Genomic DNA, 16,067 nt, shown 5'->3' with positions numbered 1-16,067 from the left:
TCTGTCTGTCTGTCTGTCACTTCCTCCCCTGCAGCTGGTGAAAGAGGTGGACAACGAAGTGCGACTGCGGCTCATGCAGTTTGTCACTGGAACCTGCAGGCTTCCTCTGGGCGGCTTCGCTGAGCTGATGGGTCAGTGACAAACACAACGAGGAACATTTATCACCTGATCATTCAGACTCCTAGAGCTGCAGGTGCATACTGCACACATGCATGATCCTCTTTTACAATCTTCTGACCCCTCGTCTTTTGCATCGCAGGAAGCAACGGGCCCCAGAAGTTCTGCATTGAGAAGGTGGGAAAAGACACATGGCTTCCTCGGAGCCACACGTGGTGAGTGGAGGGCTCAACCTCAGTACTCTCATTTAGAGTTTTGCCCAGATGTTGTTCCATTGTATTGCAATTAACAGGGGTTTAAAAAAATGAATAGTTAGTTATGATTCAAATAAATAATGATAGAGATACTAAAAAACACTAGAAACACTAAAAGTAATAAGTAACTAATAACATGCCTTAAAACTATGGTTCTAACATTCTGTCACACTCCAGTCATCTGAGCCTCTATGCTGATCTTTGGTCCGCCATCTTTGTCTTTTCAGTTTTAACCGTCTGGACTTGCCTCCTTACAAGAGCTTTGAACAGCTGAAAGAGAAGCTGCTCTTTGCCATCGAGGAAACAGAAGGATTTGGCCAAGAATAGAGGGAGGGGTCCTCTTGTATTTCTCTTCCTCCTCCATTGCTGTTGATTCAGCCAAGTAAAAACAAACTAAAAAAAAAAAATTGCACAAGATAACCACCAATGTATATAAGCTATTTTGTCATTTTAAACCAAATCTTAATTTGCAGCATCATTTTTGCCGCAACCCTGTCCCCCAGCCCTTATATATTATATAATACCCCATCATGAAATATGCAAGCATTTCAGCATTTTTGCTCCACTGTTTAAAAACAGAAATCATGGATATTTTTTTAATTTCCTCCCCACTGCTGACGGGCTTTTTAAAAGAGACTTAAAAGTGTTTTTGAGAGGATTTTATAGTTGAAGCGCAATCTTCTTTTAAAGCTCTAGTTCTATAGAGCTTCTAAAAGGCAACAGTAGTATTAGGGTCTGGTGCCTGAACCCCCCCGCCTCCCCAGCTTGCATGGCTGCCTCTGAAGACAAGAAGACTGCTGTGGCCAGCCTCCACCACCACACATACACACGCAAAGACATTTTAGCATGGATGCTCTGTCTCTTAATGAGCTTTTTTTTTGTTTTCTTTTATACCATTATCATCAAAAAAGCAAAGTGTTCAGGATGGACTGATCTGAAGCAGATGAAGAATAACTCTCCTACAGTTTTTCCCTCAATGAGAATCTGGAGACCAGCCCAGAGTTAGAAGCATCAGCAGATCCTCCCGTTTGGATAAAGACAAAAGTTGGGGACAAAAGACACTCATGAAGTTGCTGGAGGTTACTATATCAAAAGGAACAAGGTGTCTCAAGGAAAATATTCAAAATTGAAGTAAAGGAGTGAGTTGTGCGTGTGGTGGTGGGGTCTGAGGAGCATAGTTCTGATGTTGAAGCCAGAGACAATGTGTCAAGCTGCCTAGACTGCAGCCTTCTGCTTCATTTGGCAAGTAGGACACACCCAGGACGACATGCTCAGTTTTCATTTAAAGACTGAGTTGTGTGGAAAATTACTTAGGACAAAACAACGACAAAAAAAAAAGACAAAAAAACAGACTGCGGCTCACCGGTTCTTGTGTGCTTGGCTGATTTTGTCTCACTGAATTTTGATCTCGGACTTTAAAGTGTCTCCAGTCCTGTGAAGCCACTGTGACTTACAGAGCACCAGACATGATTATGCTCATCTGATAACATGAAGATCACATTTCCTTTACCTCCTAACTTATAGGCAACTATGGAAAAATCACAGCAGCAAATGATATTTGGCCAACTTGTGTTGTAATAAGGTCCAAAGGACGTCCCATCCATGAATGTACTTCTTTAAGCACATTCACTCTGTACTGAAAGTAACCTGTCGCCAGCTTCTTACTTCTTAGCAGCTATTAACTGATGAAGCCACTGCTCCATAAAATCCAAGTATTATTGCAGAACTGTTGCTATCATGGCAGAAAATCTCTTTCAAAGTTCCTCAAGCTTTTTTCCTACTTTGGTCCGTGATCTTAAAGGAGCTCAGAGGACTGAAAAATATCAAATTTCATGTCTTGAATGACTTGAAAGCAGCACATACAACCATGTAGAGATATTGCATGCTGGCAGCACAGAGTGACAACTGGCCAAATACAAGAAAATAAGCGCTAAAGCAGCCTGAGCCTGAGTAGTCCATGAGAAAATTTGGACTCCTGAAAGTACTAACTGGGTCATAAGTCTGTACCTGTGCAGTATTGTTCTGACACATACAGTGTGTATCTGCGTTCGGCCTCCAGTCATCAGTGTGACTATAGTCTAAATTGAAGCCTCAGTGCTGAGCCCACTGTCTTGAGGTGATCCAATTTATTCAGACCACGCTCTGTGTCATCCTCAGGTTTTACGCTGACATGCGATAGCCTTAGTTTAATGAAGACGTGTGTATAAATCAGCAAAGTTGAGCCTAATTCACATACAAATGAGACGATAAGAATCCATTAATGGGACACTAACGTGCCACAGACCAAATAATGTGTGATGCATCGCATTGGTGTATGTGTTTCTGTTTTTGCACCCCCCTGCTTTCCCCTCGTCCGTTCTTTCCTTCAGCGCTTCAGAAGCCATGCTTTGTTGTCCATCATGTCACGTCTAAAGCCATTGTTCTGAGGCAACAACTGGTGCTTATTCTTTCAGTCAGCGGTCTTAACGTGGCAGTGGCAGGCCGCTCTCCTTGCTTTCTCCAGCGTCGCGTTTTCTTTTTTTCAGACCACTGCAAACAGCGGCGAGCTGCTTTCGACTCTCTAGGAGGAGCCTGTGATTGCTCAAGTTATCAGTCGTGTATATAACATGCGTTCAGCTTGTCCCTGTGAAAGAGCCTGAAGGAGGGACGACAGTATGAAGAAAAAACATTTACTGTAGCAAAAGGAGCCGACTCAAGAGAAGTCAACACTGCATAACTCTGTGCTTCCTTTTGAACAGAAACCTGTAATCAAAGAAAATCAACTGTGTATGTGAATATTCATTGTATAAAGATAATGAAAGTAAATAAAGTACTTAAATATTATAATTAATTACACAGAGCCGCCACTCCATTGATGGAAATCTGTGATGCCTTTGTTCTTATCAGAGATAGATGGGACGCTTCAGGTCGCCTTCATCGTAGCAAGTAACAAGAAGTATCACCTGGACAGGTGTGTGCCCTCGAAGCAGAGCGGAGTCATGCTGCTGTTTATCATGTGCAGCAGGGGGCTCGTGCCCGCGCTGGCTGTGGTCTAGGCCACCTGAAACGCGCCCAAACTGTAACATATCGCGTGTAGATACACACTGTAAACACCAACTACACTGTACAGAGCGCCCCTTTACCGGAGACGATGTGTATAGAAGATTCATTTTTAATCTGCTTTCACCCATTTCAATGAAGAGAGATGGATTTATGAGATACAAATAAATACGTGAATAAACCCCCCCTCCATGACCACGCTTTATTTTTCTTTGTTGTGCGATTATCGGGGGACGAGAGGCCTTTCTGCTCAGGATTCACAACAATCTGTTGGCAATTTCTATTCTGTTCTTAAAGAGAAATGAAATAATGTGCTCTTGGTTTATCCTTTTTTTTTTTTTTTTTTTTTTTTTTTTTGGATTGGATCTTGCCTGTGGAAAGAACCATATTTAATAAATGTATCCGACCATCTTAACAGCTGGTTTGAATTCATTTTAAGCTCAATCACTGTGTGTATGACTCTAATTACAGCTGTTAAATGAGAACATACAAATCAGACTCAGCCGTCTGCGTGCTCTCAGCTATAGAATTCAAATGGAAATCTCATGAAGGGCCTTCAGCGGTAGAGCCTTTCTGCTGTTTGGGTCTCACAGATACAAACACAGCTCATTCTAATTGTGTGATTGATTACATTTGCAGCAGTTTCTGCCTGGTTTCTGACTGACCTTTAGAAGTGGATTTTCTAACTCGTTTATTTGATGGTGGCAGGTGTGCTATGCCCCTTGTGGCCTTCCATCAAGAACTTTTAGAAATGAGCTGCACACAGCGACCACACTTCCTGGGTGCCATCCACTGGCTGTTAACTATAGGTATGAAAAAAAAAATGCTGAACTGTCTCAAAGCATGAAATACTGCAGTATACAGTCAGACAGGTAGGCTGACGTTTCATTTTGCCAGATAACGGTTGGTTATTTATGCCTGACTGATGCTTTATTAGAAAACAGTATCACCGTGTAGCCAGATGTTTTTCACATATTTTCATTTCAGCCTTTTTCTATTTTTGAAATAACAATAAAACAGGATTTGTTTTTTCATGAATGTGATTTTGGTAAAGAGTTTATTTTTGTTCCTTTTTATTCAACGGACAGAATCAGACCCTCCATTGGCAGAAATAATGACACAAAAAGAATGAAAACAAAAAAATAGTATTGGTCTCATTAACTCCAACGACTGCCGTCACAACAGCCAGGAGCACTAACGAACCAGGAGGGATCAATGACTGTGATAACAACCCCATAGAGGTTAAACACCAGGGAGCCCCTACCAGTCAGTTGAACTGACGAAAGCCCGTGAAGCGAAACGTTTCCTACAACCAAGCCCACTTGCCCTCGATTAAAAACCCTCTTTAAATAACCACCTGGACCCCTGAGAGTCTTCACATATATCTGAAAATGCCAATCAATATCTGCAACGAGTCCCTCCATAGCTGCCCCTTATTACAGGAAACAGATGTGAATATGTGGAGGCTAATAGCAGCCGCTCTGAGGGACCTCCAACACTGAGTCCCTGTTAGTTAAGCCATCAATTTAGACATCATTTAGATCTGGAAAAAAAAAAATCCTGCTTTCCAGTTCAAAGTCCAGTGCTTGAATTAGCTTACAGGTACAATTCCCCACCTGGATTAAAAAGTGATTAAAAATGTTCACGTGTTTTCAGATATGCAGCCCTGCCAGGTGTCAGAGGACAGTCAGTGTGAGAGGAGCTCAGGTGGCGACAGATGCACAGAGACTGCAGCGTCAAAGGTTACATGTTGCAGTTTCGGATGACTGGACTTTGCCTTGTTATCTCTTGAAGGCTTGTGTGATTTCTGCATTCAAGGCCACTCACAGCATTGCTGTATTAACAGTTACAAAATCAGAAAAATAAAACATTAGCTTTTAATTTGCGTGTTAGCTCCCGACAGGGATCCTGTTCCTATACAGCCTCATCCCAGCTTCTTCAGGAGGTCAACAGCCTCTTTGTGGACCTGCAGGGAGACAGTTGTGTATGTTACATCTGGATCAGGGGGTTCAGTAAAGCTAAAGCTGGTACTCTTGGTGTGTGTACCTCTTTGTCTTCCTCTGTGTGAGCGGGGTACTCTTTCGCTTTGGTTAGCCAGAGCAGCGCTTTCTGTTTGTCATTCATGGCCATGTAGGTCTTCCCGAGCATGAGCAGGTTTTTACTGTAGAAGTTTGGATCGACTGAGAAAAAGAAAACACAGATGTGTGTCTGAGTTGAATTCATTTTAAACCTCGAAAGAAAACATTTACAAGCACAGTGCTGTCTTGATTTTTTTTAAGTATTTGATCTGCAGCCTACGGGGGATCAGCAGTTTTCTAATAAGTTGCCTACGTGACTTTATTTGTATGCTGTGTTTTACCTTCTTCAGCTTTCAGGAAGAATTCCAAAGCCTGGAAGAGGAAGAAAAGCAGGACATCATCCAAATGTGTAAAAATCTCTGAGACAAAATTAAAAGTTGACAAATGACTGATGTCATTTCAGCCTGGAGCTGCTGTCACAGTCAGCCCGTGTGCAGGCAGTAAGCAAACAAAGGAAGTGTGGTGCAGAACATGGAGTGCTCACCTCCTCGTATGTGGACGTGGGTGGTGATGCAAAAATTATAGCCGCCACCTTGCGCTGATACCATGGCAGCTCAGCAAACGCAAAGCACCTAGGAGAGGCACACACATTACCAGTCAAAGCTTCGGAGGAACAACAGTCCATCGTGACTTTAAGGCGCAAAGCTCATTTCAAGCAGTTTGAATCTACGTGCAGTCACAAAAATCATCCAACGCTCTGATGAAACTGGCTCTCATTCGAAGCCCAAGGGTTCCCTCTGCTGCACAGGAGAAGTCCATTACAGTTACAGGCCTCAGAAACTGGCAGCTGACGAGCTCAAGCAGCAGGCACACCTCGCCATCAACTGTTCGGAGGCGACTGTGTGATGAGTTTTGAAATTTTTGGTTCCAACCGCTGCGTCTTTGTGATACACTGAGAGGGTGAACAGATGCGGTCTGCATGTGGGGTTAACCCTGTGAAGCGCGGAGGAGGAGCTGTGATGGTGTGGGGATGTTTTGCTGGGGACACTGTTGGCCATTTGTTCAAAATTCCACAGCAGTGTGCAGCGACATGTCTTCCCATTTGGATGGCAACAAGGGGAAATGCAACAACACTGACGAGTACAGTTTATTCCTCCAAAATATATTACTTCCCTTGATGTGTACTGAACTTTCAGATGCTCCTGGAGCAGCTGTATTGAAAAAGAAAAAAAAAGGTTTGTCACAGTAAGAAAGACTCACCAGTAACCCAAAATATGTAAGGAAGTGGCATCCCTGGGATTGAGCTCGATGGCTTCCTGGAAAAAGCACAGGCTTCACTTCAGAATATAGATAAATGTGATATGATGACAATATAACATTGACCAAAATGTCCTCTCACCTCTAGATGGGCCCTGATGATGACTGAATTTCCAATTTTTACCTTGGTTCCCTCCCAGTCCCCAACATCACTGAGACATACGGCGTACCACTGTGTTAGGAGGAGAGAAGAATGCTGAGAGTTTGCTCAAATCGGACCACAGTGCCTTTTGTGATGCACATTTTAAAGAAACTGCACTGGCAAGTGCGAATACATGCAAACGCTTGGTTTATTTTACTGTGGTTGTCACTGATGCTTATGATAAAAGCCCTAAAGTCTAAAACCTCATGACCAGTGATGTGATTCTGTCGTGGAAAACAAACAAAAATTTGTCTGAGAGCCTGATGGAGGTGAATCATGAGCGTCCTCTCGGTGAAACCGCCGTCTTACTTTGTGTGCTGCAAAACACTTGTTGTCTCTCTCCAGTGCCTTCTTTGCGTATTCAAAGGCCTCATACGTCAGCTGCTTCTTGCGTTCGGCCTCCATGTTGGGCAGGAGGGACACGTCACGAGACGCTCGGGCCAGCCTCCACAGAAACTCTGCATCATCACTGGATGGACACACACGCACACGTCACTCGCACAGATCCTGTATATGTGTCAAATGAAGCGGATGGATTCTGTCCACCTCTCATATTGGAGATGCAGTCTGCTAATTAAACTCATTATGTGTAGAAAATAGAACTTTGGTGCCCTCTGGTGGTAAAATCACAAAAGGAATTGTGGCAGAGGGCAATGCACTCAACCCTCAGCACAATAACAAGAAGCAGGGATAAAAAAAAAAAAAAAAGAAAGAAAGAAATGACACAATACACCCAAATGAGGTTCATTCCAATACCTTTTAGAGAGAACAGAAGAAGAAAGAGAGCGAAAATGAAACGTGAGAACAGAGAAGAGTTGCTTATGGCTGCAGTGTTACCTGTCTTTGTACTGCAGCAGCAGCTGGTACAGCTTCTCCGTCTCTGCACAGCTGTACAGGTAGTCAGCCTGCTCCAACACCTCCTCTGCACACACAGAAAAACACCAAGTTCAGGCAGGCGAGGTTGACGCTCTTGTTTACCAATGACATGTTGCTGAAGTGTTGTTTGTGCCAAAATCTGGAACAAAATCTGCCATCAAGCACAGTTTGCCAAGTACCTTTTTGTAAAGCCCGGACCACCGCTGAACTCTGCACCCTGCGATAAGCTTCATAGCCCAGACAGGACAGAGCAGGCAGCCCCAGGAGGAATGCAGCTCCTCCACTCTGTGCACAAGAAATGCAATGAAGAAGAAATCCAAGGAAAAATGTGTTTCAGTGAAAACAAGAGTTAGAAGTCGTGTCTGCTGCCTGTGATATCCAAGGATCGCCCTCAGTCTATCAGAGAAACGCTGTGAAGGCACCAGAGTGCACTCAACCATACTCACTGGAGGGTTAACGTTTGACTGTTTAGATAGGCTTTCATCAATTCTACTTAAATTCAGTGAAATTATAATCAGTCATCATGCTTAGCAAAACAAACCTGTGTCACTTTGAAACGGTGGTGACAGATTACATGCCGGTACGAAGCTGCAGCAGAGCTAAGCCGGTATGACCGCAATACTAAAGCCTCGCTGACCTTTTACCTCCATAAAGCATCATTAGTTATTCTTCGAAGCGTCCGTTCACGAACTTTGACATCTGCAAGTATTTCAAAGTAAACGATTCTAGCAGGTTCATGCAGGTTAATCACATCATCCGAAAAATAAGAATACAAGGCATCGTTATTTACGGTCAGAGCAGCTGCAGTCCTTCTGATAGCTGTCCTGTAACACCGGTTTGTCCCTCTGATCAAGATGGCACCAGAGACTGACAGTAAAGTCCTGCTCACACTTCCCGTTAACATCACTCCAGCCATTGTGTCAGTGGTTCATACTCTCTGTTTAGCAGGAATTGAAGAACGACGATATCGCAACTTTAGGGGCCGTCTGCTTACACACACAGGGAGCATTCAAGAGCACAAACACAAAACGTTGCTAAAAGGCGCTATTAGGACCTAACGCATATAAATTATATTCTACTATATATGTCGCCCCAAAATTCTGACACATGTAGTTTCATTTAACATATATTTATATTTTTTGTCTTTAATTTTTTTCCTATTTTCTCATTCTTATTTTTTTTATACTAGTGTTTTAACACAACCTCAAGATTTCACTTTACATTTTGTTAAGATATGTGACGAAGAAAATCTTTTAAACCTTTTAAGCAGACCGCACGTCAGTGTATGTAACAGAACAAACTCTTAAACAGGAGCAATTGAATCAACGCTAACACGAGAAATGGGTTTTATTGGCTAAAAATAGGTTTGAAGGCAAAAAAGAATAAAGTAAGCTCTGTTAGCAACAGGGACATAGATACAGAATAGTATACATGTTACAGCAAAGTGTTAATGTTAATTAACTACCATAGCGTCTTAAATTCTCAGAGTTAAATAATTGCTACAATTTGTATTCTTAAATGCACCCCGGAGAGGTCTGTTCTCCATATTCAGCCGATAGGAAACAAGCAAAACTCACGAGAGTTCCCCCTTAATTTCACAAATGTTAGTGTAACGTACAGCGTGTCCACAAAAAGTGTTAATTTAATTTCAGTACAAATATATGAGGCCCACAAAAAGTTGGTTTAATGTTATCAATAAGTCGAGAAAATTAGTTTTTCTGGCGAGTTGAACGACTAAAGCGAGCAGAAGGAGTTGGCTAGCTGGACACTGCGGAGGTTGGGCTCCACCCCTGGGTTGCTCAGCTGTTCTTGTCAGCTAAACGTTACGCCCTCATGTGCCTCCAGAGGCAGGAAAACGTTTTAAGTTTTTTAACAACTAAGCTGGTAACCAAGTCTGTGTGAACTTTCAACTTATGTAAAGAAATATTATGTTTGTAGGGAGGCTTGTATAGGTCTTGACATAAGGTTTGTTTTTCCGAGCATCGCCACACCCACCTAACGGCCACCACTTGCGCCTCTGACCGTAATTAACGGTAAGCTAATCAGACGTTAGCCCGTGTGACGATAATCTATTCATCTATTCACATTCTATCAAGTCTCAGTCCAAGCTGTGTGTTTCTTTATTTTATTGTCTTTATGCAGTTTTAAGTGTTTTTTCTCTTGCTACAGGCTCCTCGCACACGGCTGTGGTTTGTTTGAGGTACAATCTGGAATCATCTTATCAAAGAACAGAGGCAGGAGCTACTTTAACCACATCCAGCGGAGAGAGAACTATTCAGAGTACTTGTTTAGAAGTAACAATACCACAATGTAAAAAATACTGTAAGAGAAAAAAAGTTACGTCTGTCCGTGAAGAACAAAAAGTACAAATATTAAATATATTTGCCTTGAAAGGTTGTGGAGTAGAAGTATAAAGTAGCAGAAAGTTGAAATATTTAAGTGAATTACAAATACCTCAAAATTGTACTTGAGTTCAGTGTTTGAGTAAATTTGCAGATTATCTGTGGTTCATCTGTTTGATCATTTTAGTACAACAAGCTGCCATGGCCTCAGGTGGGGCCCCTGGGCCAGGGGCCACCCATTTGGCCACCAAGGTGGAGCTGACCATCTCCTGTGAGAACCTCATGGACATGGATGTTTTCTCCAAGTCTGACCCTCTGTGCGCCCTGTACATCAACACGTCCGGCTCCCACTGGTATGAGGTCTGTATGCGGTCAGTGGAGGAGAGTTAAAGCCTCATTTTGAATCAGCAAGTTATAAAAAATCTTTGCATCTAATACAGATGTATATGCATATATTGTTGGCGCAGTACTTGATGTTGCCTGTTACATATTTTCATCTATGTATTGTCAATCAGTTTGGGCGCACAGAGATGATCCTGAACTGCCTGAATCCAAAGTTTGCCAAGAAGTTTGTCATCGACTACTATTTCGAGATGGTGCAGAGGCTGAGGTTTTGCGTGTATGATATTGACAATGACACCTACGACCTGGGTGATGATGACTTTCTCGGGGAGCTTGAATGTACCCTGGGCCAGGTGAGCTTCGCTTTTTACTGTTATGTAAAGAAAACTTTGGTCGTTCCTCCACCTTTTGTGACACCATCAGTGCTTGTGTCCAGATTGTTTCAAACAAGCAGATGACCCGATCTTTGTTGCTGAAGAACAAGAGGCCTGCAGGTCGTGGGACCATCACAGTGAGTCGACTCTCATATGTATATATATATGTGAAAGATGTATAGAAGTACAGTAATAAGCACACAGAGTACGGACAGAGATACACTGGACAAAACATGACATTCAGTCTATGCCTCTGTGAGTGGTAATGTGATCAGAACAAGGATGTACAGTTTTTGAATAAGGTTAACGTTGTAGAGGCTCATTTGAGGCTTGAGACTGGACTATAGAGTACAGCAAGAAAGAAGAAGTACTGTCATTCATTTTGAGGTGTGAGCAGATATCCAGAATCTGAGTGATGTTTTTTGAAGGGAGTCACGCTGTGGTGTCAGCCAGATAATCAGAATACCACCATCTAACTAGAATTAGACACACTGCATTAATGTACCTGATGTTGGTTATGGAGACCTTTGACTGAAGGCTTCTCTCTCCTCAGGATGATATAACTTTAAAGGGTCGCAGCTCGGTCAGAAAACATGCTTTGTGTTTTTAATAGATCCGCGCTGAAGAAATAACGGACACCAGAGTGGCAAACTTTGAGGTGTCGGCCCGCAGGCTGGACAAAAAGGTACCGATGTTAAGTTGATTTTAAGTTGTTGCTTGTGACATTTGGGTTCTTTATCATTTTAACTGCTTTGTGATTCACTCAACATATCTTGAAGTGCTGTAAATTATTAATTGGATGTGGTTGTTCAGTTTTTGTGGTGGTCTGACCCTTTCCTGGAGTTCTACAAGCAGACAGAGACTGGATGGCAGCTGGCTCACAGGACGGAGGTACAGATGCTCACCAACAACTCATTCCTCTGCCTGCATACAATTATCAACTCGTGGCTCATCATTACCTGTTTATGCAGGTGGTACAAAACAACCTAAATCCAATATGGAAGCCCTTCCGAGTCTCACTGAGAGCTCTCTGTGGAGGAGATGTGGAGAGGCCAATACAGGTATTTTTTCTTGAACCATTTAAGTTATTTATCTGAGTTCACATTGCCTGTAAAATGCAGCCTATTAACCCCGCCTGCCCCCCACCCCCTGAAGAATGCTCTGAGGTGTGAAAACTGTACATTTCTTTGCCCCTTTTTATTTGGTAGATTAGCTTGTCGTCCACGCTGCTCTAACATACTAATGATTCATCTTGTAATTGCATTTTCTTTTCATCTTACAATGCTCCCAAATTTAAAGCAAGGGGGTGCTTGCAACGCAGCTGGATAAGCGATGTGTGTGTTTATGCACGATTTGTGACGTCACCACGTGAAGGTGTGCCTTTTTTATGTTATTTTCACTCAGTTTCTGTCATTGCATTTAGTACCTTTACACTGATAACAGCGTGAAATGGGACTTATTATTTGTGCAAAGGTGTGACCTTTGTAATTAAATGTAGTGTTTAACCAGTGTTATGATGAAGCTTCTTGCTTGACCACAGATAGTGAACACTGCCTGTCAAACATGTCTTAACAGTTACTTATGAATACTGCTTCTGAATGACACATATCTGCAAAAATGTAGAAAAACTTGTCTCATAATAGCTTTTATTTTGTCACCCACTGCAAGAAACGTCTTTGTCTGTCTTCAGGTTTACTGTTATGACCACCATGTCAACGGCTCCCATGACTTTATTGGGAGCTTTAAAGCCACACTCGCAGAGATGCAAGTGGCAACACACGTTTGTCCGGTGAGGCTTTTGTGTGTTTGCATGTGTGTGTGTGTGTTTGATTCTGTCTCTACCAATAAAAGGCCTGTTATTTTCACTTCAGCTGCCACGAATATGACTCATGTTCTCGCTTGCAGGCTGAGTTTGAGTGCGTTAACCCCAAAAAATTGAAGAAGAAAAACTATAAGAACTCTGGGGTCATTTGCATCAAGCAATGCCAGGTAGTGATTTTGAGATTTCACTCTGCCTTGATTTCAGTATATTTTCTCTCAGTGAGTCAGAAATGTCGCAGTCGCTGCTGGTTGTGTCATGACCATACATTGTTACGACATACTGTCACGTTTACCCTTTCAGTTGGTGAAGGAGTTTACCTTCCTGGATTACATTATGGGCGGCTGTCAGCTGAACTTCACTGTGAGTGTGGAAATATCAAAGAAAAGATGATATTATTTCAATACTTATACCATATAATTAGAATACATTGTCACTGTATTTGGTCACTGAGCAGCTCCCCATATCTTGATCCCTATCCTGTCTGACTTGGGCCAGATTGCCATTGATTTCACAGGCTCTAACGGGGATCCCAGAACTCCTCAGTCCCTCCACTACATCAACCCTGAAGGCTACAATGAATACCTGACAGCCATCTGGGCAGTGGGTAATGTCATCCAGGACTATGACAGGTAAATTCCAACCCAAATGAACAGAGACGGCATCTTGTCAGGGAAGTAAGGCCCGTCTTGCTTGCAGTCATCACACTACTGACTGATGTTCCTTCTTTAATAAGTGGTAATAATGTCACGCTAATCCTTCATTTGTTTCTGTCTGTCTGTGTAGTAACAAGATGTTTCCTGTGTTTGGTTTTGGAGCTCAGATCCCTCCCTCCTATCAGGTAGGAATTCCTGTCACACATTAACTTCTTAAATTCCAAACTGGTTTGATGCTCACTGACGAGGATATATTTAATTGATTCCCGCACGAGATAATGTGCACACTTGCACAGACTGTATGAGCCACAAAACCAGATAAACAGCCGGATTAGGTCTTTGAAAATATGTGATGCTATGCTACCAGCTCAAGAGTGATTTTATCCATATACTTTGTCAGTTACCTGGCTGGTTTCTTTGTTTTCTATGCATATCTATCTATGAACCACTCTTACAGGTTTCCCACGAGTTTCCTGTCAATTTCAATGCAACAAATCCGTTCTGCGAGGGTAAGTCAGACCATGTTTGGCTGTTTTCTAGTACTGCTGCATTGGTGCTGCCTTACACTGGTGTGTGTGTGTGTGTGTGTGTGTGTGTGTGTGTGTCACAGGCATTGAGGGTGTGGTGAGTGCCTACCAGCAGTGTCTACCTCAGCTGAAGCTCTGGGGCCCTACCAACTTCTCCCCGATCATCAGGCATGTCAGCTGCTTCGCCAGACAAGCTCTCCGGCAGAACGTGGCCTCAGTCAGTACCCTAAATTTGTTCAAATACTCAGTAGTCAATGTGAATGTGAAACAAACTGTATGCCTGATGTTGTCCGACCTGTTTTCTCTCTCCATCTGCAGCAATACTTTGTGCTGCTCATCATCACAGATGGAGTGATCACAGACATGGACCAGACTCGCACTGCTATTGTAGAGGCCTCTCGTCTACCCATGTCCATCATCATAGTGGGTGTGGGCGGCGCAGACTTCAGCGCAATGGAGTTCCTTGACAGTGATGACAAATTGCTGCGCTCGGCAAACGGTGACGTCGCCTCAAGAGACATCGTCCAGTTTGTGCCCTTCAGAGATTTCCAAGTAAGCTACAAGCCCATACCTTAATGCTGCTCTGTGTAAATAACACATTTCACAATTCAGTTTTATGTTAATTTTCTTCTTCACAGTAACTCCCACTGCCCGCTGCTTTAATGTTAGCGATCATGCTCCTAAACACGGCTAAGACTCACTCTCATGACTGTAACATTGTCACTTCAGGGAAACAGCGTGGCCCTTGCCCAGAGCGTCCTGGCAGAGCTGCCTGATCAGGTGTCTTCCTTCTTCAATTCTTTCAAGCTGAAGCCGCCGAATACACTGAGTGTTTCTGCTCTGACATAGAAAGGTGGGTTAAATGAACTCAGATACCTCATATTTGCTATTTACCTGCTTCTCCTGCACCCTCTGTCTGTATTTTCTGTTATATATATTTACACACACACACACACACACACACACACACACACACACACAGTTAACCTCAAATCTGTGACTGGAATAATTTTCAGTAATGTTTTAAATTTGTTTTGACTCACAGGTCATAAAAGAAGAGTTGCTGTGACCAAAAGACATGATAGCTTGTATGTGCATGATAACCAAGCAATCACAATAAAAGCGATCAGAATATACTCTGTCCACTACAAATGTTACATTTGACATGTTTGCATGGTTTTGTTGATTAAATGTCATTGTTTTTTGTGTATTTCTTTGTCATTTCTTTGTATTTTTTTCCCCAGTATTTTCCCTGCATGACCTTTTGTCTGCTGTTACCCTGCTCAGTCTCTCAGTGTTGGTACTGTTATTTCTCAGACAAGCTTTGCATCTTATGTGAGAAAGCAGTGGGTTCATATAGCTTGCGGTGTGTTTTTTTGTCTGTCCAGGCAGTCAGCGGCAAAAGGTCGTGTTCAGGCAATGGACAGGTTGTGTCAGCGTCACCACCACCATCAGACTGATGTGACACTGTTCTTTCAGACGCAGTTGTCACAGGTCCTGGTTGCTTCTGTTCACAGGAGCAAAGTTTCATTCATGTATAAGATGATGTGATTTTGAGCATAATGTTGATTTTAGTATAAAGTTTGAGCTTTGCCTAGACACTGTGGGCTTTTGGGAAGTGCGTGTGAGCAATGTAAAAGTGTAATTCCAGGTCGAGCTTTTGTAAAGTGGGAGATCAGTGAGAACGTGTCTGCTGCATCCTGCCGTGACGAGATAACAGCTTGAGTCAGATCTGGTCTCTCGCATCTGTCAGAGCCTGAACTGTGACAACAAAGATGTTGCCTCTTCTCTTACTGTGGTATTACTCTGGCGAAGAGAACTCATAGACATGAGTGGCACCAGAGTCCAATAAGCTTTCCAACAAAATATGTTACACACTGTATGAAACTGTCAATAAAAATAACATACTTGTACTACCATTGAAAGTGTGTGTGTGTGTATAGTCTTTGGGTGCTTCCAGAAGACTGTTGGGGGTCAAGTTGGATGCGGAAACGAAGGAGGTGGATCTGGATGTAGACAGCTGAAGGAAAACCCCGAGATTTCAATTAAACTAATGGGGCACTAAGTGGATCATGTCCTGATCCCTTATATAAAATGTGATTTTACGCTACATGAATAAACACATTAATGGCATGATTTTTGAATGGGGGTGAGGCTCGGCATTTAGTTCTAACTCAACTTCTATGTTGCTGAAAGCTGCATAATGCTTCGCTAATTTCTGACCAGATTTACTGTGTTTTTCCG

At 42.7% G+C, this 16,067-nt stretch overlaps 3 protein-coding genes across 6 annotated transcripts in view; 2 read left to right on the top strand and 1 right to left on the bottom strand.

Annotated features, from left to right (window-relative positions):
• Nucleotides 1-3,592, top strand: part of wwp1 (WW domain containing E3 ubiquitin protein ligase 1) — a 29,931-nt gene extending 26,339 nt beyond the window's left edge. Inside the window, exons 23-25 of the mRNA XM_076761209.1 lie at nt 35-131; nt 260-332; nt 599-3,592. Coding sequence (XP_076617324.1) covers nt 35-131; nt 260-332; nt 599-698 — 270 coding nt within the window. The 3' untranslated portion in view covers nt 699-3,592. The remainder of the gene's footprint in view (nt 1-34; nt 132-259; nt 333-598) is intronic.
• Nucleotides 3,593-4,450: 858 nt separating this feature from the next.
• On the bottom strand, nt 4,451-8,774 carry rmdn1 (regulator of microtubule dynamics 1). Of its 2 annotated transcripts, XM_076761211.1 has the most exons (10): nt 8,554-8,774; nt 7,943-8,048; nt 7,725-7,809; nt 7,197-7,356; nt 6,828-6,917; nt 6,689-6,744; nt 5,973-6,060; nt 5,770-5,800; nt 5,457-5,590; nt 4,451-5,376 (listed from the first exon to the last, which is right to left on the bottom strand). In XM_076761211.1, exons 1-10 carry the CDS (start codon nt 8,677-8,679, stop codon nt 5,335-5,337), a joined length of 918 nt encoding a protein of 305 aa, XP_076617326.1. In that variant the 5' UTR covers nt 8,680-8,774; the 3' UTR covers nt 4,451-5,334. The 2 variants fall into 2 exon arrangements, with proteins under 2 accessions (XP_076617326.1, XP_076617325.1); XM_076761210.1 differs by lacking the exons at nt 4,451-5,376; nt 5,457-5,590; nt 5,770-5,800; nt 5,973-6,060; nt 6,689-6,744 and adding an exon at nt 6,146-6,639.
• A 794-nt stretch (nt 8,775-9,568) lies between these two features.
• On the top strand, nt 9,569-15,745 carry LOC143340140 (copine-3-like). Of its 3 annotated transcripts, none has more exons than XM_076761776.1 (18): nt 9,569-9,796; nt 9,933-9,963; nt 10,293-10,465; nt 10,621-10,800; nt 10,884-10,958; nt 11,435-11,506; nt 11,635-11,712; nt 11,793-11,882; nt 12,512-12,610; nt 12,727-12,810; nt 12,944-13,003; nt 13,139-13,272; nt 13,427-13,481; nt 13,754-13,805; nt 13,907-14,040; nt 14,142-14,375; nt 14,553-14,676; nt 14,869-15,745. In XM_076761776.1, exons 3-17 carry the CDS (start codon nt 10,307-10,309, stop codon nt 14,670-14,672), a joined length of 1,626 nt encoding a protein of 541 aa, XP_076617891.1. In that variant the 5' UTR covers nt 9,569-9,796; nt 9,933-9,963; nt 10,293-10,306; the 3' UTR covers nt 14,673-14,676; nt 14,869-15,745. The 3 variants fall into 3 exon arrangements, with proteins under 3 accessions (XP_076617891.1, XP_076617894.1, XP_076617892.1); XM_076761779.1 differs by having other exon boundaries at nt 9,720-9,796; nt 15,212-15,339; XM_076761777.1 differs by lacking the exons at nt 9,569-9,796; nt 9,933-9,963 and adding an exon at nt 9,993-10,043.
• The last annotated feature ends 322 nt before the right edge of the window (nt 15,746-16,067 follow it).

The sequence above is a fragment of the Chaetodon auriga genome, chromosome 21, assembly GCF_051107435.1.
Source record: "Chaetodon auriga isolate fChaAug3 chromosome 21, fChaAug3.hap1, whole genome shotgun sequence".
In the NCBI taxonomy this organism is placed as follows: domain Eukaryota; kingdom Metazoa; phylum Chordata; class Actinopteri; order Chaetodontiformes; family Chaetodontidae; genus Chaetodon; species Chaetodon auriga.
Note: the sequence above shows the minus strand (reverse complement) of the source record. Positions and strands in the feature narration are given on the sequence as shown.